Source organism: Engystomops pustulosus, chromosome 2 (genome assembly GCF_040894005.1).
Source record: "Engystomops pustulosus chromosome 2, aEngPut4.maternal, whole genome shotgun sequence".
NCBI lineage: Eukaryota > Metazoa > Chordata > Amphibia > Anura > Leptodactylidae > Engystomops > Engystomops pustulosus.
Genome location: NC_092412.1, coordinates 114037524 through 114062113, shown reverse-complemented (window position 1 = coordinate 114062113; position 24590 = coordinate 114037524). Strand labels below are relative to the sequence as shown.

Genomic DNA, 24590 nt, shown 5'->3' with positions numbered 1-24590 from the left:
ATTGTGATAAAATCTCTGATATTTCTGCTACATTGTACATGATCAGGACATCTTCCAACCAGGAAATAGAATGATTATTTTTTGCGATAAACTATGTTGCCTGCTACTTTCAGCATACCGTTTAAATAAAAAAAGACAAAACTATTCCGTCTAAGCCAAGCAGAGACATGCTGTTGTAAACTGGTCTGTCTATGTTGAAGGAGAAAAGGTTTTGTTTGACGCCTTGTACTACAATCTATTAACTGTGTGGGTGACACTAGACTAAATACTCCAGGTGGATCCGTCCTACTATAAACAGCAGCACAGAGGAAAAAAGTAGCATATACAGTATGGAACGTTTCCGTTTTTTTATGAAGGCCTTTCTCAAGAAAGCATATTGAACACCTATTCTGTTGTCCACATTCGGGATATAACATGAGACCCTTGGTGGTATTAGTGAATACACAGCACCATGGGGATATAAGTTTCATGTATGTTTGGTTTAGTAGAACAGCTGGGTTGAAGCTTTCATTCAAAGTCTGGTGTCTTACAGATGACATCTCTGATGGGCAGACTTTCTTTTTTTCTCCATATGGGCCACGCTGCCATGGCAACTTTTTCCAGTTACATTGCGGCTTTCTTGATTTTGTAAGATATTTTAGGTTCCTTACTTCAGTATCATAATCCTTTTCACCTTGTACAGCACCCTTAAAATAATTCCATTTATAAGGCCCAGTTTATGCCATATTATGATTATAATCAGAATAAATAAATGAAGCTCTGCCTTTATTTGCATATATATGACAATATAATTGTGCATTTGTTCATATCTGTATTATGGCTTTTTTTTATTAGTCTAAAGACTAATTTATTACTCTTTACCAATTAAGCCCTGGTTTCCTTATAACAATAATAATAAATCTTTATTTAGCGCCATCATGTTCCCCAGGGCAATACAGAAACACATAAAATGAGACATTACAAAGTAATAACATGGTCAGATGAAACAATAGGAATGAGGGCCCTGCTCACAAACGCTTGCAATCTATGATCAAATATTATGGAATCAAGGACTTACTGGAGACAAAAATGGCAGATGTAAACAACATATAGAAAATTTTAACTTGGCATTTAAAGCGCAACTGTTACTTTTTTGCCACAAATCAATAGCTCTTGGGATTATCTCGTATATCCAGCAGTTTATTTGTTACCCTCCTCAGTTTAGCCTGTCTCTATACCAGCCGGGTCTCCTGCTATGCCTGGTCACTCATGAACTATTCATTTGTAAACAAGATACCTAGTGAAAGAGGGGAGGGGCTTCAGCTTCCTGCTCACAGTGGAGAAAGGAGGGGGAGGTCATGGGACTTGCATGAGTCTATAGCAGAGCTGAATGTGTTCAGTGCTGTGGCTACAGATGTCTTCACACAAAATAGTGAGGTACAAGATATAACCCTGTTTCATATCAGTCCCTCCATCCTAGGCCACATTCCCACTGCCGTGAGCCCGCCGCACCGTAGCACAGTGGGCACACGGCAGCGCGGGGAGAGGAGGAGGTGTGCGCTCACCCCCGCCCCTCTCCATAGCGATGTATGGCCGCAGCGCCGGAATACGGGAAAAGATAGGACATGACCTATCTTTTCCCGGGCTACGGAGCGGTATGGTGCCGCTCGCGCCGCGAGCCCATAGAAGTGTATGGGGGACGTATATCGGCCGCATATACATCGGCCGTATATACGTCCCCCATACTGTAGTGTGAATGTAGCCCTAGTCTGTGATTCTACAGAACTTTTTTTCTCTCTTCACCTCATTCTGCACCCCTTCCCCCACCCCTCAGCACTTTGTACACTTTGACAAAATGCTTTTAACCCTTAGTGCTCACACAGCACAGACTATAAACTTCATGTAAACTTATGGTTTATACCAGACAAGAGAAGCAGCTCATCAATATGTATAGCCAGTTAACCACAGGACACAATGGTACTAATGGTCAGTGGATGGGAATCTTCCTTTGTGACCAAGGAGCATTGGTGCCTCAAATGTCCTGGTGAATTTTTGTAGTTCTTCTCCAGCACTCCTGGTCTTCCACGCAGTACCCCTGTTTGTTTACATGGCCCCTCCTGTCCCTCTTGTCCTGTCTTTGTCACCAAGTATTTTTCAGAAGTTTTCCACTGGGTTTAGATGAGGACTATGCGCTGGCCATTTCATTGTACCAATGTTTCTGTTTCATGGAACTATTGTACCCATTTTGCTGTGTATCAAAGGGCATTGTCCTGCATGAAAATTGCTGGATGACTGAGTGATGAATGCAAGAAAGATAGCACGTGTTTTTAAAGAAGTTTCCGATAGACATTTGCATGCACTCTGCTATGTAGCTGTATTTGAGGCCAAATCCTGCTGTAGCAAACATTTCCCATACCATGACACTTCCGGCAAACTCTTTCACAGACTTCTTTACATACTTTGGGTTCAGTCTTTCCCCAGTTTGTTGACAAACAAAATGTTTCCAATAAGGTCCAAATAAATGAAACTAGCTTTAATCTCTAAAATAAACTGTGGGCCACTTCTCCTCTGTCCACACAACATGCTTATCGGCAAAAGTGAGTTTTGATTCTTTCTGCTAATGAGAGGTTTGGTCACTGCAGATTGGGCTTTTAGTCCAAATGTTAAAAATCAAGGCACTGGATAATGAAACAGATTCTTACCTTCTTCAGTTCTGAACTGGAGCGCAATGCCATAGGACTACACAATGACCTTGACATTTAGAAAATTGTGTGTTCTCTAGTTTTGATCTCCAGTGTATAATAACACAAGATAGTTAGTCAGTTATTGCTCTCCATAAATTTACCTGGCAGTTTAAATGGCCTTGATGTCTCATATTTTCAGTTTTGGTGTTGAGCATTGTGCTGATACTGACAACATTCAATTAAGTTGTTTTTTGTATGTTTTTCAGTTACCTTTATCCTGATGGACGAAGCTACAATCCAGACTTGACAGGTCTCTGTGAGCCCACACCACATGATCACATCAAAGTCACCCAGGTATCTGCTTTTATTACTACTTTTGATTCAAACAATGAATATTTTCCTATTTCTCCTTTTATTACAGTTTAATTTGTAAAATCTGTGAAATCAAGACAGTCTATTTGATGGGCCTTGAAACTAGCATTAACTCCTGAAACAAGTCAATTCTTTACCATCTGATGGTATTCTGTAACAGCTTGTTAAATGGGTGCATCCACACAGTTCAATTAGTTGTGCATTTACAATATGTCGGATTACAGCTCCTCATAATAGGAGACGCCTTCTGATTTCTTCTCATTATCACTTTGCTGCTATGGTTCATGAGGCTGATTTTAATTCTGTTTTAGTTCTATTTTGCTTTTTTGTACAAAAAAAAATGTGATGAGAGTGGGCCTCTGGTATTGTGTGAGTTGTGAACCAATTACGTTCGACAGGTCCCATTTCCCCTTACATTGTCAAATAGTAGTAAAAATAGCGCAGCAGCAAGCGTCTTTTTTTCCACTATTATGGCAGAATTGTCACGGAAGCTAAAACAGAAAGTGTAATAGAAACTCAGACACAGGTGCGATCAGCCATGATGAAGAACCGTACATCTGTTTGCTGGATGTCACTTTGAAAATTTTAATGCATTGCCAATAGAGTTACTTGGTCTACAGTTTAGCTGGTCCATTCAACTTTTTTCATTAAACAGGTGTGAATCGTGCCTAAGCGACAGCTCATGTAATTATAATCTCTATAGTTCATGTAATAGTCAATTATGCTGATGAATCTTAAGGCATATTTGGTTCTGCTACTTTAGAGGGAAGACCTATTTTTTACCAGCTCACACTCCTATTTGTTTTTTTTTTTAATAGAGTACTAGTAAGTAATTTTTTCTTTTGTGTTGTGGTGTTTTTTTCTATTTCAGGAACAATATGAATTGTACTGTGAAATGGGTTCGACCTTTCAGCTATGTAAAATTTGTGCAGAAAATGATAAAGATGTGAAGATTGAGCCGTGTGGACATTTGATGTGTACTTTATGTCTCACCTCTTGGCAGGTACTGTCATTACATTTAGCCATAAATTTTAGAAAGCTCCACTTTGTCGGCACATTTTGTTCTCTGCTCTCTTCTTACTTTCTTAGGATATAATTCTGTACTATGTATATGAACATTTCCTTTATTGTTGTACGGTACTTTAAATTGTACAAATCTAGGCATTTCCTTTAATTTATTACTATCAGAAAACGATTACTACATTATTATAAGCGAATATTCAGTTAAAGTACATACTTAAAAAGGAAAATGCAGTAGGTATAAACTACCATTATTTAGAAAAATTAATGACTAAAATATGACAAAAGAAGCCTATTGCCATTCAGGAAGGGATAGGATGATGAGTATAAACATGTACAATCAGGTTATCTGATGGTAGATGTCCTTAAAACATATGTAGACCTTTTCGCATTGCATATGCAGTGTATTTCTTTTTATAAAGCTGGCTATACATTCCTAAAAAAAAAATTTTTTCAATTTTTGTTTTGCTTTTGCAGGAATCTGATGGACAAGGATGTCCTTTCTGTCGTTGTGAAATCAAGGGTACAGAGCCAATAATAGTTGATCCTTTTGACCCAAAAGATGAGAGCAGGAATAGTTGTAATTTTGACAGTTTATGTACACCCATGCTGGATTTTGATGATGATGATGAAAGAGAAGATTGCTTGATAATGAGCAGGCTGGCCTGTGTGAGAAAGGTAACACTATTATAATATATTAAGCTATCCTAAACTTGTACATCTCGCTGCATGTCTCAGTACACCAAGGAGATATTGTAATGGGTGAATTTGCTTTGTTTTTTATATGTATTTAAAGCCTTTCTGAATTTCTAAAATACTTCATAATTATTTTTGTCATTTTTCTGTTGTAGATGACTGAAAGACAGAATTCACCAGTGACCTCTCCGGGCTCATCTCCACTTTCCCAAAGGAAAAAAACACCTCCTGATCCTCTACAAATCCCTCATCTTAACCTGCCACCTGTTCCTCCTCGACTGGATCTTATTCATAAAGGAATAGCTCGCTCCCCTTGTGTCAGTCCCACTGGGTCACCAAAGGTAAACCTAAGAAGGGTTGAGGAACATATTGTGCCGTGAGTAATCTATTGTAGATAGCATTCATTAAAACCAATCTTGTTAACGTTATGATTTAACCAATCGATTCCCCTTTTAAAAACAAAAAACAATGCCCATATTTTGCTGCTTGCCCATTTTCTCTACCTTGTGTTCTCTCATTTAGTAATTTAGCAACAAATCCAGGATGTTTATGGTGAATAGCCTGGCAGCTTTCATCACATGGAAAAGCATGGATCCTGTAATTAGTGGTAGAAATCATAAGTAAAAAAGTTAGATAGTGTGTAGTGTGTGCTGTGTGAGCACTAAGGGTTATCTGCTTCTGGTGCAGAAAGTGCTGGGTACAAGGTGGGGGAGGGGCACAGCATGAGATGAAGAGACAGACAGAGAAAGTTCTGGGGAATGACAGATTGGGATAAAAGTACTGATGTGGAACACAGAATATCTTGTACCTTCTTACACCTTGTTACACTAGGTATCTTGTTTACAAATAATAATATCATAATAATCTTTATATAGCACCATCAAATTCTGTAGCGCTTTACAAATCATATGAGACATATACAAATATGATTACATTACAGAGTACAAACATTCAGATGAAACAATAGTAGTGAGGGTTCTGCTTGTAAGAGCTTACATTCTATGAGGATAAAGGGGGTGACACAAGAGGTAAAGAGCTGTGTAATGCTCCAGCCATTCTTCATAAGGGAACAATATAAAATAATTTAATAAAATTTAATAAATAAAAACCGCCATCGTATATACAAGGTACAAGGTGAAAGTGACTGCAGAGAAGCCTGGTTTATATCTGGTGTTTGCCGAATTAAACTGAATTCAGGAGATAGGCAGCCAGTGCCGTGACTGGCACAGACTGGAGGCATCTGTGTAGCGTTTGGTCTGAAAGGCGAGCCTGTGTGAGTGACAGATTTTGATGTACGGAAATGTGTGATTCATAAAGTAACCAGAAAAAGCAGTAGAAAGCCAGGCTAAACTGAGGAGGATGGCTGCATATATGAAGATAATAGGCAAAGTTGTTCTACATCCCAAGAGCTATTGATGTTGCGCTTGAACCCTATTTAAACAATTTATATCAACCGATTATTGTAGTGAAGATGGTATTTTATCACTGCAGTTATGGTCTGTAAACTGAGAGATTCCTCATTATGCAGAAAAAGAACTTGTGTTCTGTAAGGATTCACATGGGTGTTGAAGATTTATATTGGATTTACCCCTCTTGGCTTGGAAAGTATCAAATAGAACAAGCACATCAGCCCAAGCTACTCTAAGCAGCCAGCCAGGTTTATGATTATATACCTGGACTATGAGACATCAATCAAACCAGACAGAGACAACCATGGGCCCTGGGCTGTATAAATATTATAGTCCCTTCAAGTCTGGATTTCACTTCCTACATGTGGTACTAGAATCAAGCTAGGAGGCTGTGTCCCTTCTGGCTGTTTTCAGGACGTTTGACCTGTAATGGTTGTGTTAATGTGTATTGAGAGCAGGATTATAATTCACTATAATTCTTTGTGGTTCTGCACCTCTGTGACTCCTTATGTCATTTATATGCAGTGTTCAAAGTTTGTTTTTTGTGTAATGCTCAGTTTCACAGAATCTAGAGGGACACCATTGTGATCCTTACTGTACTGTACATCATCACAACTCATGTTGGTGACGGTTTGTGGGCCCAAGGATTTTTTAGCTTATGTCTTGTTCACGTCACATTTTGTTCTTAAACAAAACTTTATGTAACTTTTTGAAGCTGAGGATTTACTTCAGATTAATATGGGCAATTTATAGATTTATAGTTCATTGAATCTTATTGGTATGCTGCTGTAATACAATAGTACCAGAGCACCAAGCCTTGCTCTGGCTTTCCATTTCAGCAGCTATGAAAATAGAATTAGAATTTGTTTTTTAATGTTTCAGTGTTTCCTTCCACACTGTGACTTTATTAATAATTTTTAATTGAAATATGTCTTGTTGTCTAATGCATGGCTGTGTTTTTGTTTTTTTTTAGTCATCACCTTGTATGGTCCGAAAACAGGATAAACCGCTTCCTGCGCCACCACCTCCTATAAGGGAACCCCCACCCCCACCAGAGAGACCACCTCCAGTTCCTCCTGACAGCCGAATGTGTAGACATGTACATCATACGGAAAATGTGCCTTGTAGAGACCAGCCAATGCCCCTTGAAGCTTGGTGTCCAAGAGACCTTTCTGGTGCCAGCCACTTAGCTGCATGCCGCTTAACACTTGATAGTTCTCCTAAACTTGGAAAAACTGCTAACTCTGTTATTAACGGGAGACATATCAAACACTTGAGTTCAGAAGCAAGATTTATGCACAAACCACATAAACATCATGATTTGCCATCAGAAAATGTTAGGGTAAGGATTTTGTTTCCTTTTGTGTGGAAAGGATCTCACAATAGGGTAGAATAAATACTGACCAAAGAGCATTTACTAGCACCTATGAAGGATGCTGTGACAACACCTGTCTCGGATGAGGAATGTTACTGGTATTTTGCATGACTATAAAGCAAATGTTACACTACAATAAAAATGTCATATATATTTTTTTTTAATATCAGTATATTTTAATATGAATGTTTGTTCACATGCAGACTTTGAGTGTCATGCTAACTTTTCTATAATATGTTGTTTTTGTAGGTTTTATCGAATGTTCTTATGGAAGAGTATGATGTACCTCCCCGACTTTCTCCATCTCCACCCATTTCTATTCACACTGCAATAAAGTAAGAATTGCAAACAAATACAAGCATCTGATTGATAGGATTTAGCCAAAAGGCAATGCCTGCTTTAGGGAAGGTTTCATTTAAAGCCATAATGTAAGCTCCAGGTACCATAGATATAAATAGGACTATTGGATCACTTTCCCCTATTTTACTGGTATTCCATGTCACACTTTTAGAATGACCATATCATTTGTGTGTAATCGTGGTGGCAGAAAGTACCAAGGGCTTTATTGGTACATAAAACTCCATTGATTCTAATAACAAATCTGTACTGGGAGTGAGAAGGGGTGATACCCCCTAATGCTTGTGCAGGTCATTCCAGAACGCTAGTACTTAACTACAGATATGGTCAGGATGACATTTCAGACTTTACCAGTTTTAGGTGGTACATTATTCATGTGCAGAACAATTGACTTGGGTCATAGAGACCCGTTCAGCTTATTTAGTGAAAAGTTTGGATTTTCTAAAGTTGCCGAACATCTTGGAAAAGCCAGCTTTTTGTAGAAATTTGCAGTTTTACCAACTAAAGTATCACAGTGCAAATAGGGATGCGCAGGAAATGACAAGATTTACATAATGAATGAAAAATTGTGTCCATACTGTTATATATCTGCAGAAATTACACATGGATACCATATGCTTAGAATGTAACATGTAAATGTCACATAACGTAATGCTCAATCATTTCTACTTAAATGTGCATTTAAAGAGGCATACTTTCTAACGCACAACATATTCTAATCTTTAGCCTATAAATGTAAAAGGTTAATCATAGATCCAATATGCTAATGTTCAGCTCTCTACTGCCCAGTGGAGGATTGAAGGACCTTCCATGATGGCTGGATACAGTAGCTGCTATATGCCTTCTGGGGCTTTATAGAGTGTCTGCTCCAGCAGCTTCTCTTTTATTATAGTTCCTTTGCTGTTTACAATACATAGAAAACTTTTTTGTCTAAGAAGTAAACTTCACCAATGCCTGGTCCTTTAATACCAAATGAGGGGAAGTAACTGATCACGAGGCAATTTAATTGATATGTAACCTCCCGTGCTGTCCACACATGGAGAGTCTGCTTTATGGCATATTGAAAAGGGATGTAAACGTTATTCAAGTATTAATTGCCCTTCCCCGTGCTGATTCTGGAAGGGCGAGAACATGGATTATTTTAATCAGTTGTTGACACTTTACTTAGAGCAGCAGCAGGAATGTTCTTTGAGATGTATTTTTGCCAATGTGATTGTATTGTTAAAGAAAACTATTCTTCCAGCACTTTGCAAATCTGCTTCTGTTCAGCTGTAGTTGTGGGCTGCTAACGGGATTACGTTCCAAATGAATGGATGCCAGCTGGAGTCTTAAAGTGGCACACAAGAGGAGAAAGCTAGTGAAGATTGTGCCAGGTCATTGCTGTGTACCAGGATTCGTGCCAGGATGTGGCTGTAGTCCAGTAGTGTATTTGGCTACACACTTGCTCTTAATGAGGCTTGTTAGGAACACAATGGCTTGAAGAATCAAAGCATTGGTGTGTACTGCCCAAGTAGAGAAAATTAGGTGGCTCAAATGAAAACCCTTATGCAAAGTGCTACAGCCCTCTAATGGCCTACAGCAGTGGACAGCTAAGTTTCCTGGGAATTTGTCCAGGTCTTGGCGTAAGTGGACATATAGGGGCTTACATTAAGAGGCGCATAACTGGCAGTAATGGGTCATGCTTATTCATTGCTTAAAGGATTTAGTTGTAACGCTTTTGTGTATAACTTGTGGGTTTGTAAGAGTTCCGATCCTTTAAAAGTTTTTTTTTTTTTTAAATGGCGCATATGCCACTACTAATCTGCTCAGCATGTGCCATCCATTTTCAGAGAGTTAACCAGGATAATCTTGAACTTACACATATACATTTTCAGTACATAACTGTAATTGCTGACCCATAAGATTTCCATCCCATCCCGTCCCCTTTACCCATTCAGATTGACCCTTGATTGCACTTGTGACATACAATTAGTTTGCAGAATAGATCGTTTAAGCATATCCAACCTTTCAGCAAACATAATAGTATTTGGTAGTTCAATGTGTGAGAAGTAACACAGTGTCTGGTCATTATGTGACTTGCAGTCATTATTTTCCAGAAGTTTCTATCACTGCAGTGTCTGTAAGTGAATTGCTGCTGTCTGAAAGCAGCGCTCCCCCTGCTCCGCATAGGACTTCTATGTACTCTGCCCCTAAGGGAGTTTCTGTCCATCTTGTTTACAAGATAGAATTCACTGAAATTGAAAAAGTATAACGACTATGAGGAAGGAGAGTGAATGATCAGAGGCATACTGCAAGGGCAGTTAAAAGATCACACATGAACAGCTATTCAATAGGTGGCACTGGAGATGTAGCTTTCTTCCTTCTTGGAAGGCAAACTCCACAAAGAGAAATCATATCACACTTTTCTGTCATTGTAGACTGATGCACTTGGGTGTGTGCTTTTTACATAATTAAGACTCTTCCCTATATATGTGTTTTGCAGTTACCTGGTTGTGGCCGCCGTGTGTTATTGTCACCCAGACTAAAAACTCTGCCTTAATTGGAGCTTGACATGACAAACCATTCCTATAATATATTTGACCAGCTTTACGTCTTCTGGATTATTATTTTTTCTTTGCCCAGTGTGGTTACCTTATCTAGAAAATCAACTTTGAAGTGAGATGGAAATTGGTTGTATAAAATCATGGAGGTGGAGAGTTTAGCACTGAAGCTCTCCCCGCTTTAGGAATACCTACTTTGCTGCAGTTGTCAACCCTGAATCCAGGGACATCACTATCCGGCTCTTCTTAAGTTTAATGCATGATGTCAATCAAAAAAGAGGGTGTACTCAGGCATGGTAAACTTTACTTCAGTGATAAACTCTCCAGTAAAGCACTCCAGAGCCCTTCTTAAGAAGATTAGCACAGTCACAGTGCCTGGTACATCATGCAGGATTTTGAAGGTTGGTTCTCTATAAAGGGAATCTACCATCACCAGAGAACATATATACACATACATGTTCCACTGATGCCTTCATGTATGGGATTAGAGCCAGCGTTCTTCTAAAAAAGACTTATTGATTCCTCAAATCCAGTCATGGAGGCAGGGAGCTACAGTATAGTCGGTATACCCCACCCGCCTCATTGATACTGACACTGATTATCCTGCCCCCTCATGAATGAGAGACATGTGACTCTCTGAACACAATTCCTGAGGGCAGCATGAGGTTTATTTCAAGTAAGCGATTGTGTACTCATTAAGTCTTACTTTTACATAGCTTTTTCTGGATAATGCCACCACGCTGGGTCATGAAAGAAACATGAACTGGCAGTTGATACTGTAAGTGGTTTATTATGCTGATTTCTGCTGCCGGGTTCCCTTTAAACATAATGTAAGGCTGCGTTGCGCGTTGTATTTTGGTTGTGTTTACATTGCCTTTTGAAACATTACAACAGCTGAGGAGAGGAGATTTGCCTTATTATATCACTGTTAGCATTGTGTTTTGTAAATATAAATGCTAACACATGTATTATGTGAACACAATGTTACCACATGCGTTTTGTAAATGCAAATGTTAAAGAGAACCTACCACCACGAATCTACCTATAAAGGTAGATCGGGTGGTAGGTGGATGTAAGGGACGTGAGGAGAGCTCTTTTTAGAGCTAATCCTCACGTCCTCGCTAACTTTTGGGAAACTTTATTAACCTAATATGTAAATTTAGTTATGCGGCTACTGGGGCGTGGCTACGAGGCTACGAGGCTACACGGCGCGGCTACTCCACGCCCCAGTAGCCACATTACTCCTCCTACCCTGTTGTGTCCGGCGCGCAGCTCCTCATAGCTGCACGCCCTCGTCCGATATGATGGCGTTCTGCGCATGCGCAGAACGCCGGCTGAGCAGTCCCAGCTCCGAGGCCGGAGCTACTGCGCATGCGCAGTAGCCGGCTTGTCAGACGAGGGCTGCGCGCCGCACACACAGGGTAGGAGGAGTAATGTGGCTACCGGGGCGTGGAGTAGCTGCGCCGTGTAGCCTCGTGCCGGCTACTCCACGCCCCAGTAGCCGCATAACTAAATTTACATATTAGGTTAATAAAGTTTCCTAAAAGTTAGCGGGGACGTGAGGATTAGCTCTAAAAAGAGCTCTCCTCACGTCCCTTACATCCACCTACCATCCGATCTACCTTTATAGGTAGATTCGTGGTGGTAGGTTCCCTTTAACAGTAAGGTAATTGGGCAAATCTCTCCTTAGCTTTTGTAAGGCGTTTCTAAAGGCAATGTAAACGCAACCAAAACACAACGTGTGAACGCGGTCATAACTAAGCACTACGCCCATTGATCTCCCTGCAGATCCTGTGTAAAGATGTATGTGATTATTCATCTACCAGTGGGATAATGTATTAGGATTATATGGCCAGCTGTAGTTTACCATTTAATTAGGCTTTGTACAGGAGGAGCCACATTTGTGAGAATCAAAGCATATCACAACAACTACTTATTCATTTCATCGAGCCAGAGTGTTCTAAAATAAACGAAAGACAAATTATACCTTGTGATCCATGCCCACATGGTGTATAGAATTAAAATGAGCCATGTATGTAGAAAATGGTTCCTTCCGTTCACTCTTCTATAATTTCTTTTCCACCACATGACTCCATTAAAGGCAAAGGGATTTCTATCCAGCTTTGATGCTAATGTGAACATACAAAGGGGGACTAGTCAGATCCTCAACAATAGAGGTAGATGTTATCTGGTAGCAGTGTACTCATGACTGACTGCACAATAAGCTCCAAAAAAATCCTTTCTAAAAGTGCAATGGGTGTTTTGACCTTGAATGGTTACAGTATTCTGCAGAAATGTCTATGCTTCATGACTGGAATGTGTCAGAGCACAATAGTTATTCCAATATGTTGTGTGAATATTTAAAACTGTGGCATTCAGCCCTGCTGGATATTTAGGATGTTTTGTTTGATTTATTATCCAGAGATGAATGTAAGGACACTCGTACATGTGAAATCCTCTTCCCATGTTGTCGTCATGTCAGGTTAGTTCATGACTTTCATATGTACTTTAGCTCCCTCTACAGAAACTAAATGGAACTGCCTTGCAATTGGCTGCATACTTAATTCTTGTCATGTTTCTGTTGCCTTGGTTCAGCATCACTGCACTCTACAATACTACACAGTCAATAATGAGAATTTGCCTTCAGCAACCACTTTTAATTGCTTTTAGACCTGTTTATTGTAATTATATCAGCAATAAGCGTATTTTACAAACATGTGTCCAGGTAGCCTGACAGTATCTGCCACTAAATAACATGCAATGAAGCTAGCACTGTTTGTACAATATTTTAAATGTGCAATTGCAAAATTGTATTTTCTGTGGAGCTCAAGATCTTTCACAACTCCTTACAAAGGTGATCATCTCTTCTTCCCTAGTGTAGAACCTAACATCTTGGATTTTCTGCACTGTGCTGTGTAGAAAGGAAATCTTCCAATGCTACCTAGAAACCCTGTTACTTGTTTATGATTTTTCGGTACATATTGCTGTGTTCTGTAGTCTAATTGGTATAAGAAGTAGTGGAAACCAGCTGTGAAATAGATAATAATCTTTATTTATATAGCACCATCATATTCCGTAGCACTTTACAAATCATAGGGGACGTATACAAATATAATATTACATTACAGAGTACAAACAGTTATATGGAACAATAGGAGTGAGGCTCCTGCTCACAAGAGCTTACATTCTATGAGATATATTGGGGGACATTTATCAGGGTTTGTATGCCAGTTTTCTGGCGTACAAGCCCTTAGATAATCGCAATTACTAGCAACTTTTTTTGCCTTGTGCTACTGTTCTTGCTCGAGCCAGTGAAATTTCATAAGTGAAAGTTTACAGACTCCAGCCCAACTCTATGCCAGGGAGCTGTGCCGGAGACTCCAGATGTATCTGGCATGGAGCAGTGTATCATAGACGGCACCCATTAAGTGTACATATTTTGTGCAGTGACCAAATCTTTCATTAGCAGAAAGAATCAAACTCACTTTTGCTGATGGGCATGTTGTGTGGACAGAGGAGAAGGCATGGCAACCAGTCAGAGCTTGGCTTTCATTTTATAAACTGCCAAGGTGAAATTAAAGCTTAGCTTTGATTGGTTGCCATGAGGAACATGAAACACTTTTGATAAATCTCTTGAAGAGGCATGGGGAGGAGTAAATGGTTTATGATAAAGCTTGATATGCAGTGTTATACTAAATTATAGAGTACCCCCCCCCCCAAGCAGTTAGTTTATAAAATGTCTTTGTTCTAAACTGGATAGTAAAGAAGCTGCTGGAAATAGGGGTGCAAAATATATATCTAAGTTATGTTTTGATGTTGTTTCACATGCAAAAATATGTTGTGTGAACATAACTTTTAAGACCACACCTTTTAATAAAAAAATTCTGATTCTGATATAAGTATTTGGTTTGGTGTGGCACTCCATGCTCAAAAAGCAGCATTTCCCCCTTGTGAATGTGTGTTTTTTATTACGCCATTCCTTTCTATACTCTTTTTTTTAAAGACATTTGACAAATAATATTTAACTTTCCGCTTTAGAGTCGAGCTTGCTCAAACAACAAATGCCTAAATATAAGATTATATATACACGTACAGTTAAGATGGCAATCATTTTAGGCTATGACAGCTCTAAATAAAACTGTGGAAATCACAAATGCAATCTTACATTGTATATTACTGAGTTCCCTCATTATAGGGGGTGAAACTAGTATTCTGATTCCTCCTCCACCCTTATCATGCACGGCAGCTGTCTTATTGTATAGGACTGAAAAATGCCATTTAAGTTTCTGCATTTGTATACATTGTTCTATTTCAGTTGTCACTTGCATCAGTTTATTATGTGGGTTTGTTTTGCATAAACTTCTGTTGCCCTGGTTGCCATATTACAGTGGTGGCGAACCTATGGCAAGGGTGCCAGAGGCGGCACTCAGAACCCTTTCTGTGGGCACCCGGGCCATTGCCCCAGCACACCAGACAAAGAATCTTCCTGCAGTTCCAAGCAACTTAAAAGATGCTGCTTTCAGTGATGTTTTAAAGTGATACTTTGCTACTTGGTACTGTAGGAAGAGGGAGAATGAGTAGACAGGGCCAAATTATCTTTTAAGGACTTTCTGCTGGCCCCACGATTCTCTGAGTACAGAGGGACACTCAAAAGAAGCTAGAATGATGCAAATTTTCCATCTTGTCCTCAGGAGGCCAATGTGATTGAAAGTTGTTGAAGAACAGGGAGCAATAATTGGTTGGCACCTCAGGATAAATAAGGGGGGTTTTGGGTTGCAGTTTGGGCACTTGGCCGCTAAAAGATTCACCATCGCTGCCCTATTAAGTTTTTTTGTTGTTGAGACTTGTTTTGGCATATTCCATGGTTTATTTTAAATTTCAATGTATACAAAAATAAGCCAGTTAAAAAAAAAAACAAGTATGCGGGGTATACATATGTATTGTTGGCCTCATAGCAATTTATTACATCTGCCATTATGTGACAGTTTTCCCTCATCCACCTCCATCCTCCATATTGCAGTTGTACAGTTTTAAAGCTAGCTGTTCCTCATCCCCTCTGCATACAGCTACTTTGGAATGTTTTAAGAGAAACAAGCTTCTTTCTCATTTTGCGGATATTATAAGATGTATTGCAAAGCTTCTTGTATTCACTTGTACTATTGATTACCGCAAACCTCAATGAAATCTTAACAGCAATCTGTCAGCTGAAATGGACTTAAAAAGCCACTACCATGTTTCTTTCATGGCTCAGCTTGGTTGTATCGTATAGAAAATCAACTTTGCCTCCCTGACTTTATTTTTTTTTAAAAAGGACATGTCACTTCAGAGAGTTTAGCACTGAAGTCAAGCTCTCCCCACCACAGAACACCCCCTTTGCTATGATTGAAATTGTTCACTAATCATCAGGAGAGCTGGTTATGATGTCCTTGGACACAGGATCAAAAGTTATAGAAAAGGGGGAATACTGAGGAGGATAGAAATTGACTTCAGTGCTAAACTCTTCCCCTCTGTGACTTTATATAACCAATTTACCTCTCACTACAAAGTTAATTTTCTGGATAATGCCACTTCACATTAAAGAAATCTGATCTGGAAGGCAGAGGTTGCAATGACACCTCTATAATCATCTATGATGTGTGTAGAGGCCGATTTACTCCCACCAAAAAAGCACCAAGGGTCATAAATAGGTTTGGTGTTTTATCTGTTTGAATGCGGGCTGCTGGCTCCAAGTGATGCCATCCCTCGCTGAACGGAGGAAAATATCCTTTGTAGGATCGCAGCACTAAGTGGCTGGAAGCAGAATAGGGAGGGACTTCAGGCTGACTGTCCAGGCTTTCCCAGGGGGGTCTCTGTGCCTGGTGCCGAAAGTTTTAGGGATGGAGGAGCCGAGCAACGGGTGGGGGAGGGGGTTTGGGGCAGGACTTGTTCTTTGAGGTGTAGACTGGCAATCGGGACCGTGCTCCTGTTGTGCTTCTCAGTATTACAGCGGTGTCATCCTTCCTTCAGTTACCTGTCTTCACAGGCTGCAGCCTCACGTCTGATCTGCCCCTTCCAATCTCAATGTGCGATCGAGCACACAGCCATCAACAGGATCTCACATCAACAGATGTCTATGTGACAGCCCTATCATGTACTGTGACAGGGGTCCAATATTTTCAGCCCCAAGTCACAGCAGCCCTTGTATACAGTGAGAGGTATACAGGAAGGATGCGATGTGTACCCTCTCTCCATGTTTCTGTATACAGATCATTTATCAGTCATCCAATGGGCTCTTACCATTAGATCACTGTTATCTCTGATATTTATATAAGAAAAACAAGTAACACATATATTATGTGTTCCTTCCTAAATGTGCCACTTTAAAAAAATAATGTCATTAAAAAACAAAAAAAAAAATTTAAAAAATGAAAAAGAGTTATGGCCCCAACCCCCCCAAAAATAAATGAAATAAAAATTCAGCGGCCTCAGTCACAAGCTGGTCTAGGGGCCAGCGTCAGCCATAATCCGCTCTGTAGATTGAAATTTCTGAGGAGACCATAAGGGTGCAATCACACGTGGCGTTATACAATGCGTTTTTAAACGCATCACAACAGAGTAGATCTGTTTAATTACATTCCTGTCAACATTTAGTTTACAAAATGAATGCGTTAAAATCACGTTGAGGTATGCGTTTTGCAAACATAATGTTACAAGCAATGTAATTAGACAAATCTCCTCTTCTCAACTGTGATGTGCTTGAAAACACACGTTAAAACGCCACATGTGAACACACCCTTTAAAGGTTGTACACCATTTGTTTAAAGGAAATCTACCATTTTTTATGCATTATAAACCAAACATACCAAGAGAATGCTGTAGCTGCACTAAAACATATCTTGTTTAATCTCTGAACTGAGTGGTTTTGCTGAAAAAAACAATAATAAAATTATGATGATGAGGCTCTCTTGTTTCTGTGGCTGCCTTAGCGCTCTCCTCACCCTAATTATACGGCAGAATTCAGCATCACTGTTATCCATGACCGGCAGGATTAATCAATCCCTTTATAATTAGTTTTTTTTAGAAAAACCTCAGTTTAGGGATTAAACAAGATATGTTTCTGTCTCTGTGTCGTTCTCAAGTATGTTTACTTCACAATGCATAGAAACAAATAGTAGATTTTCTTTAAAGGGGTATTCTCGTCTCGGCATTCACATCCAGATTAATTAATCTGCTATATGTAAACATTTCTTCAATTAGATGTCATTAAAAAAAATGTTACTGTGAGAAGATAATTTCTCATAAATATAGTGATATGGTCCCTTAGAAACAAGATTGTGTCCCTAGCTACGGCCACCTCTTCTGGAGGGATTGCACAAAAAAACTAAAAGTTTTTTGTAAATGAAAAGTCCGGGAGTTACTGCATGTCCCACATCCGTCCTGTGGTAATGATTGCTGAAACCTGGTGGTCAGGCAGTACTCAATAACCCAAGGCTGGCCACCACTGCCAGAGTGTGAGGTGGTCCTATCCGAGGAATCTCGTTTCTAAGGGACAATATGACTACATTTATGAGAAATTATCTTCACACAGGAACATTTTTTTTTTAATACCATCCAATTGAAGAAAGGTGGCAAATTAATTTAATTAAATTTAAATGCCCAGATGAGAATACCCCTTTAATACATGATGTGATGTTACTAGAATTATCTCAACCGGCTATTTTAAGTACAGAAAACAGGGGCTGTTAGGATTTTCTTGTATAAATAGACGTCTATTTAAAATCTATATATGCCTAGGAGTTGTAGTAATAAAACATTTCAAATACTCCTCAAAAATGGTGAGAGGCGTATTATTACCCTACTGGAAAAATGTTAGTGCAACCTCTGCTGGACGCTGTTAATCTGCTTCACAACACACTTCTAGTGATTTATAAGATTGATTTTTGCTGACAGGTATCCCCTTAATAACCATTTAACTTAATACAAACTATTTACATGAAGCTTACACATGTAAGCTTTTATGCATTGGGGAATTACCCAAATATGTATGTATATATGCTTTGTAACCTTTTAGTAGAGTTCTATGAGCTGAGCCTACTCCTCCTCATTCTAACATCTAACATGCATAGATTATCTCACGTCCTTCATATAATTATATTAATGGTATTTTTTTGCTTTTTCTTATTGTGTAGAATCTGCTTTTTGTTTACATTGCCCTGTTCATCATTTTAACATTCTGCAAGCTATTGCTATGAAATATATTGCCATTCCATAACTCTTTAGGCTTTATCTGTCTCTAGTAGGTATTGTCTCAATTATTTTGTACCCATAGGAATTGGATATACAACCACAATTGAAATGTCAGTTTCAATTGTGGACTGTTTTTTTTTTTCACGGAATCAACTCTGTTGCCTTGAACTGAAAATGGCAAGGCTTTAATAAAGAGCAGGGAAAAAAATAATTTGCTATTACAGGTGTAGTAGAGTGCTCACCTAACTCCTGCAGCACAAAGGGTTTTAAAATTATTTCCATGTTATAAATCTAAACAGATATATTTTAACTGTTGAAGCGACAAAATAATTTTTTTTTTATATTTTTTTTTGTCAAGCTAGTTTGTATTCTGAAGTGCTTTCAACCATCACATCCTTAAAGTCCCCCACTTTGTATCTATTAAGACAAAGTTGAGATGAAATCGCTGCTTCTTCCATTTGTTTCCAGATGGCTCTGCAAGTGAGCCCATTTCTTGTGCACTCCATTCACTGTGTGTTAGTGGTAATATTTCATCATTGAGTAGCAAGATCTTGTCTTCCTCTGTTAAGTACGGTTATATCTGTCAGCCACATATTGTTGGATATAGGTCAGCCTTTATCTCTTTGCCTCTTGCTTACAGAACTTTGTTTCCAGCCACTTAGTACTTTTAAAAAAGAATATATTATTACTTAGCTCTGACTCCTACTTCCACAATCATGTTAGTTTTTAAATAAAAATCTCCAGTGCCACGTGATCCAGTCCAGTCGACAGTTTAGGAGACCAAAACCTCTTGCGACACTTTAACCGCCCAGCGCATTGAAAGCCAACATAATTCCTCTCCGAGTTTTCTGGGACTCCTGGAATAGCCCCTTAATGATGTGTGACATCATACATCGGCTTCTGCTGTATGGAAAGGGCTCACAGGCAGTGCTGGCACCAATCACGGGTGTTAACCATGTAAATGCCCCTGGCAAAGCTGCCAGAGTCATTTAAATCCCGGTGGCGTGTGGGCGCCACCTTATGGATTCGATCACCGCCCCCTTTGAGGGCTGGCGATCCGTTACTATGACAGCCTTGGGTCATACAAGGACCAGAGACTGACTGGTTTTAACCCATTTATTACAATGTGCAATTTGCACATAGATATGTGATAGATGATGTGTAAAATCCTCATATACTGCCAGCATGAGGAGAGCTACAAGCTACAGACAGATGCGGCACAGCAGGAAGTCACTGTAGATCTAGTGTGTTTTGGAATAGCAGAGATGTATGAGAGCTGACTATGTCATTGTGTGCATTAAGCATCTTATCCTCTCTGATCTGTCTCCTCTCTCTTTCTGTGTGCCAGATACTAGTACAATGTTCTGAAGGTAAATGAAAGTGTATATAAACCGGACCCTGATAATCTAAGCACATTTTCAGCTCACAAAACTAAATGGATCATAATGTCTGCTTAGAGAGTCCCCGCCCACACCCTAGAATTTAAAGGTTAAAATGATCTTTATTGTGTTCACATCACCAGGGGATTGAAATTTGAGAATTTTCTTTCATGGGAAACCCCTTTAAGGCCTTCTTTTTATGTTCCTGTGTTTTCATTTATTAGTTTTTTTAGTAAGTTTTATTTTTTACAAATAAACTTAGTAATTAGTAACCCACACCCATGTCCTTGTTCTTATATCTTAACCACTTGCCTAGAATATTGGGTATATTAAAGACATAATGTAAATGCTTAATTGCAATAAAGGATTCAGCTTAAAAAATGTTATAGATGTATTTTTAAATAATATCAAGTTTTAAATGAAGTTATTGACACCAAGATATTGAAATCTTTTTACTTTTACCCAGGTGTCCTCTATCGTTACATTCGCTGTCAGATAAAGTGAGGCATTCAATAGAAGATGATGATGGTGAATACAAAACGCCATCCTCTCACCCTGTATCTTTGAGACCAATGCCTCTCCATTGTCACAGTGTAAAACCGTTTTCTAGGTAAGTTTTCTTTCTTTTTTTTTTTTTTTTTTTTTGGGGTTTCTCACGGATATTTATGGCACATCCATGATTATTTCTCCTAATGCAACATAGAAAAGAATGTTGAAGAAAGTTTCATTATGACTTTCTCCTTTTAACCTATAAACACATTTTTTGCACAGCTCGCAGGAACAGAACAGGTCTCTAGGGAAAAGACCATTACACAACAGGGAGCCAATTTTCACATTAATAAATAAAAAATAACTTTAAATAAATTTAGTAAAAATGGAAAAAATGTTCCAATTCTTCTGATTTCTAAATGTTATACTTATCATACAATAAGTCAAACCACCCAAATTGGTTGCTAACTAACATTGACCATATGTTTGCTTTTTTCGATTCAATATTTTTAGAGGACAATTCATCTTCGTAAGGGTTTTTAAAGTTCTATTTATTAGAAACTCCCCAGAAATCAAACCAGCCTTTGGTAATCTTGGTAACAATTTAAGCTTCTCACAAGAATTAAAACAAAATGGAGGAATTTTTTCCATTTTGACAATAAAATGATTACTTAGTCTTAAAATTTACATGTTCATTCAGAATAAAATGAGAAAAAACATCTTATATTTTGTTGTGCAGTTCCTTACGAGTGGGGCAATACCCCACATGTCAATGTAAACTACTTTAGGGGCACACTGCAGAGCGCGGAACGGAAGGAGACATTGAGCTTTTAGAGGGCAGATTTTGATTAAGTTGTTTTTATGTATTTGAAAGGCTCCTGAGCTATGAGAACAGTGATCACACCCTATAAATTATCTTGTTTAGAAACTACACCACCAAGAGAATTTATCAAGGATGGCTTTGTCATCTGGTTGTTTCCCAATTCTCCATTTATGTAATTTTAAGCATTTTTGACGTGCAGTGCTCTTTATTCTACTTAGGCTCTGTGAGAATGGCCAGTGTTTGACAAATGGCACACACAAAGATATATCTGAAGTGAAAAATCTAAAGACTCCAGAACTTGGTAAGTGTAAAGCATCTATAAAAAGCTATTTACATAGTTATAAATGAGTGCCATGAACTGATGCACAAAATGTCAAAAAGCCAGCAATTATTTTTTTATTTATTCTCCCAATGCCAGAAATGTTTTGTTATGCAAATCTTCATGCAGTTACCCAGCTTCATGATCTGCATTGTGAGTCTTTTTGGGGTATTTATAGATTTAAATAGAAGTCCATTAGATAGCGATAAATATCTTCATTTAAAGTTCTGCTTTTTTTCTGGAGCCAATTGAAGCTTCATCTCCTCTTTCCAAATTTCAACAATCTCAAAAGTAAAAAAAAAAATTACTGTATGCTTGAGTTTGTGAATTCTGTTTGCTGCTAACAAATGTTTTACCATTAATTAGCATTTTCAGCATCTTGGAAGAGATTTTTACCATTAACACTAACCTTCCTCCATGATCATATACAGACAACAGAAAACATCCAATTATCTAAACACGCAAACATAAATTGCAAAAAAGAATTTTTATTTTCTTGGCAAACAATGCCTTGTTTAAAATCTACCATCAAAATGAAGCAAGGGACACTTACTCATAGATCCAGGCATTGTGACTGTGGTGATCTTCTTATATTTGTTATCTATGGCCTCTTTCTTAAATCAACTTTTAAAATTATGCTATAACAACAGTCTGTAAAGCCAGAGCACATAGGACTTCTGTAACAGATCCACAGTCCTTCTGACTCATTAGCATAATCTAAAACTTATTTTTAGAAGGAAAGAGGCCATGCATAATAACTATAAGAAGATTACCACAGTCATGGTGCCTGGATCTATGAGTGTCACTGGTTTATCATGCTTAATTCTGATGGTAGATTTCCGTCAAAGAAATGGATGCGGCCATGTTTTACCATGGATTACTATGTCTTGTATAGTAATTTAACCCACAACTGCAACTATATGAGATTTTATTTCCACTCCCTATAAAAAAAATCTATTCAGTTAAGAAAAAGATGTTGTTCTTATTTATGATGTTAGTATAAAAAATAAAATTTTGCCACTTGATGTGATTTTGTGCGTCATGGAAACTGCTATCCAATTGATTTACAAGGGATTTTGCTAGGTATCTCTCTGCATTACAAATAGGGGTGCCAAGTGTGCCTGTGTGTGGGGGTATATAGGAATATATAGAGGAATATAATGACGTTCATGTCTGCTGTGATGTTAACAATCATCGCGACCTTTCACTTGCTGTCTGTAGCTGACCTTTGACTTTCGTCTGTATTCTGCTGCATTGCTGCCTGCCCTGACTATTGGACTGTTGTGAGTACATTTGCCTTACCCCTGATGCCTTGCACGGCATCTCCTAATCTTCCTGATTTAGCTGCTATCCACCCCTGAACCACCACGAGAGATCGCATCCACGCGATCTCTGTAGAGCAACGTCCAAATCCCTGTATAGGAGTGAAACTGTAAAAAGCAGAGAGATTGAGGATACACTTTCACGCTTTGCTAGCTCTGATTTTACAAACACAGAGATAGCTTACATGACCGGGCCTCGGCCCCATCGCATATGCGTTTCTATAGAAACACAACCAATCAGTAACCATTGTTTTAATACAAGTCACCAGGTACTGGTTACAGATCGCATGTGTTTCCATAGAAACACATATACGATGGGGCCGAGGCCCGCCTCCGTACTTTAGCGCTGTATTTGTAAGCTCAGTGGTACATTGACTGCACCCTAAGTCATTATAACCTAGCTCCATAATTGTATTTTTTCCAGTTAGCAGGAAAAAAATCTTTTCAGGATGTTGGAAATAATGGAAGGGTCACATGCGGGCTTGTGTTTGCCTAGTCATGCATCTTCTGACCACTTCATCACAGGTTCTCTGCTAGGCTTTGTAAAAGCACTTGGCTTCTGTTGACTGCTGACTCTCAGACCTTTTTGTGCTTATCGCACCTGTACAATGTTTGGACGTGTTACATCGCTTGAAATATTAAATCCTTTACTAAATTCCTTGTTTCTTTGCTGGTCTGTTCATATAAGTTATATGCTCTCTTTTAAAAGCCACAAATGCTGCAGTACAATAAGATTAGGTAACGGTTCTCTGAGGACTTCTGACAGCTGAGAGTAGGACTTGTTCTTTTTTTTTTCTCTTAAGTGCTTTATGTCTGTTTAATGCCCTGAAATCTGCTGACTACATTGTTTGTTGCTTTATTTCCCCATGCTATGTGAGTATTTATTGTAGCTGGATCATGTTTGGTGGCTCTGGAGAGTGTTTATTTGCCATAAAGCTTCTATTTTCTTATTTTTCACTTCAGATCACAGCTAAAAGGATTGCAAGTTACAAGTTTGTACTAGAATAGTATTTTTTTATTATTATTATTATTTTCTTTTTAGAAGCACAGATCTTTTTTTTTTTTATTTTAAGGGTATATTGATTTCTTTAATTATCCGGAGCCTGCCATCGTGGCTGCTCATTTAGTGATATACTACATTTAGGTAAGCTATGTAGAATTTGGTTAAAGAAGACACAGGTCCATGGGCCACAGACTAGAGCCCACTCATTGAGGTCTTTGGAGAGTTATCTAGAAATAATCTGTGCAGGGAGAGAGCGTAGATAAATTCTGATGTGGTCTTCTAAGGAGGTGTTCTCTTTCTTTGTAACCCTTGTCTGTCTTGTTTGTGATGCAAATGAAATGAATACTGCACAGAAAACCCAAGAATTGGTATAAATGGTGACGTGAAATAATCAAAAATTCGATAAAAGTTCCTCTGCCACATTGTCTAGCTTGGTGGAAGTTAATGAGCATGGCCCATCATCTTCAGTATAGGGTATATTCTCTGATCCTTAACTGAAATCTACCATCAAAATCAAGCATGATAAGCCTTGGGCACTTACTCATAGATCCCAACAACGTGACTGTGGTAATCTTCTTATACTTGTTTCCATGGCCT

At 38.7% G+C, this 24590-nt stretch overlaps 1 protein-coding gene across 2 annotated transcripts in view; it reads left to right on the top strand.

Moving 5' to 3' along the window:
* CBLB (Cbl proto-oncogene B) overlaps positions 1-24590 on the top strand; it is a 104966-nt gene that overhangs the window by 68351 nt on the left and 12025 nt on the right. The window contains exons 7-15 of one of the 2 annotated variants that reach the window (XM_072136071.1): positions 2930-3017; positions 3907-4038; positions 4533-4733; positions 4907-5092; positions 7134-7502; positions 7785-7870; positions 12855-12914; positions 20504-20647; positions 21568-21650. In XM_072136071.1, coding sequence (XP_071992172.1) covers positions 2930-3017; positions 3907-4038; positions 4533-4733; positions 4907-5092; positions 7134-7502; positions 7785-7870; positions 12855-12914; positions 20504-20647; positions 21568-21650 — 1349 coding nt within the window. The remainder of the gene's footprint in view (positions 1-2929; positions 3018-3906; positions 4039-4532; positions 4734-4906; positions 5093-7133; positions 7503-7784; positions 7871-12854; positions 12915-20503; positions 20648-21567; positions 21651-24590) is intronic. The other variant, XM_072136072.1, reaches the window with a different exon arrangement.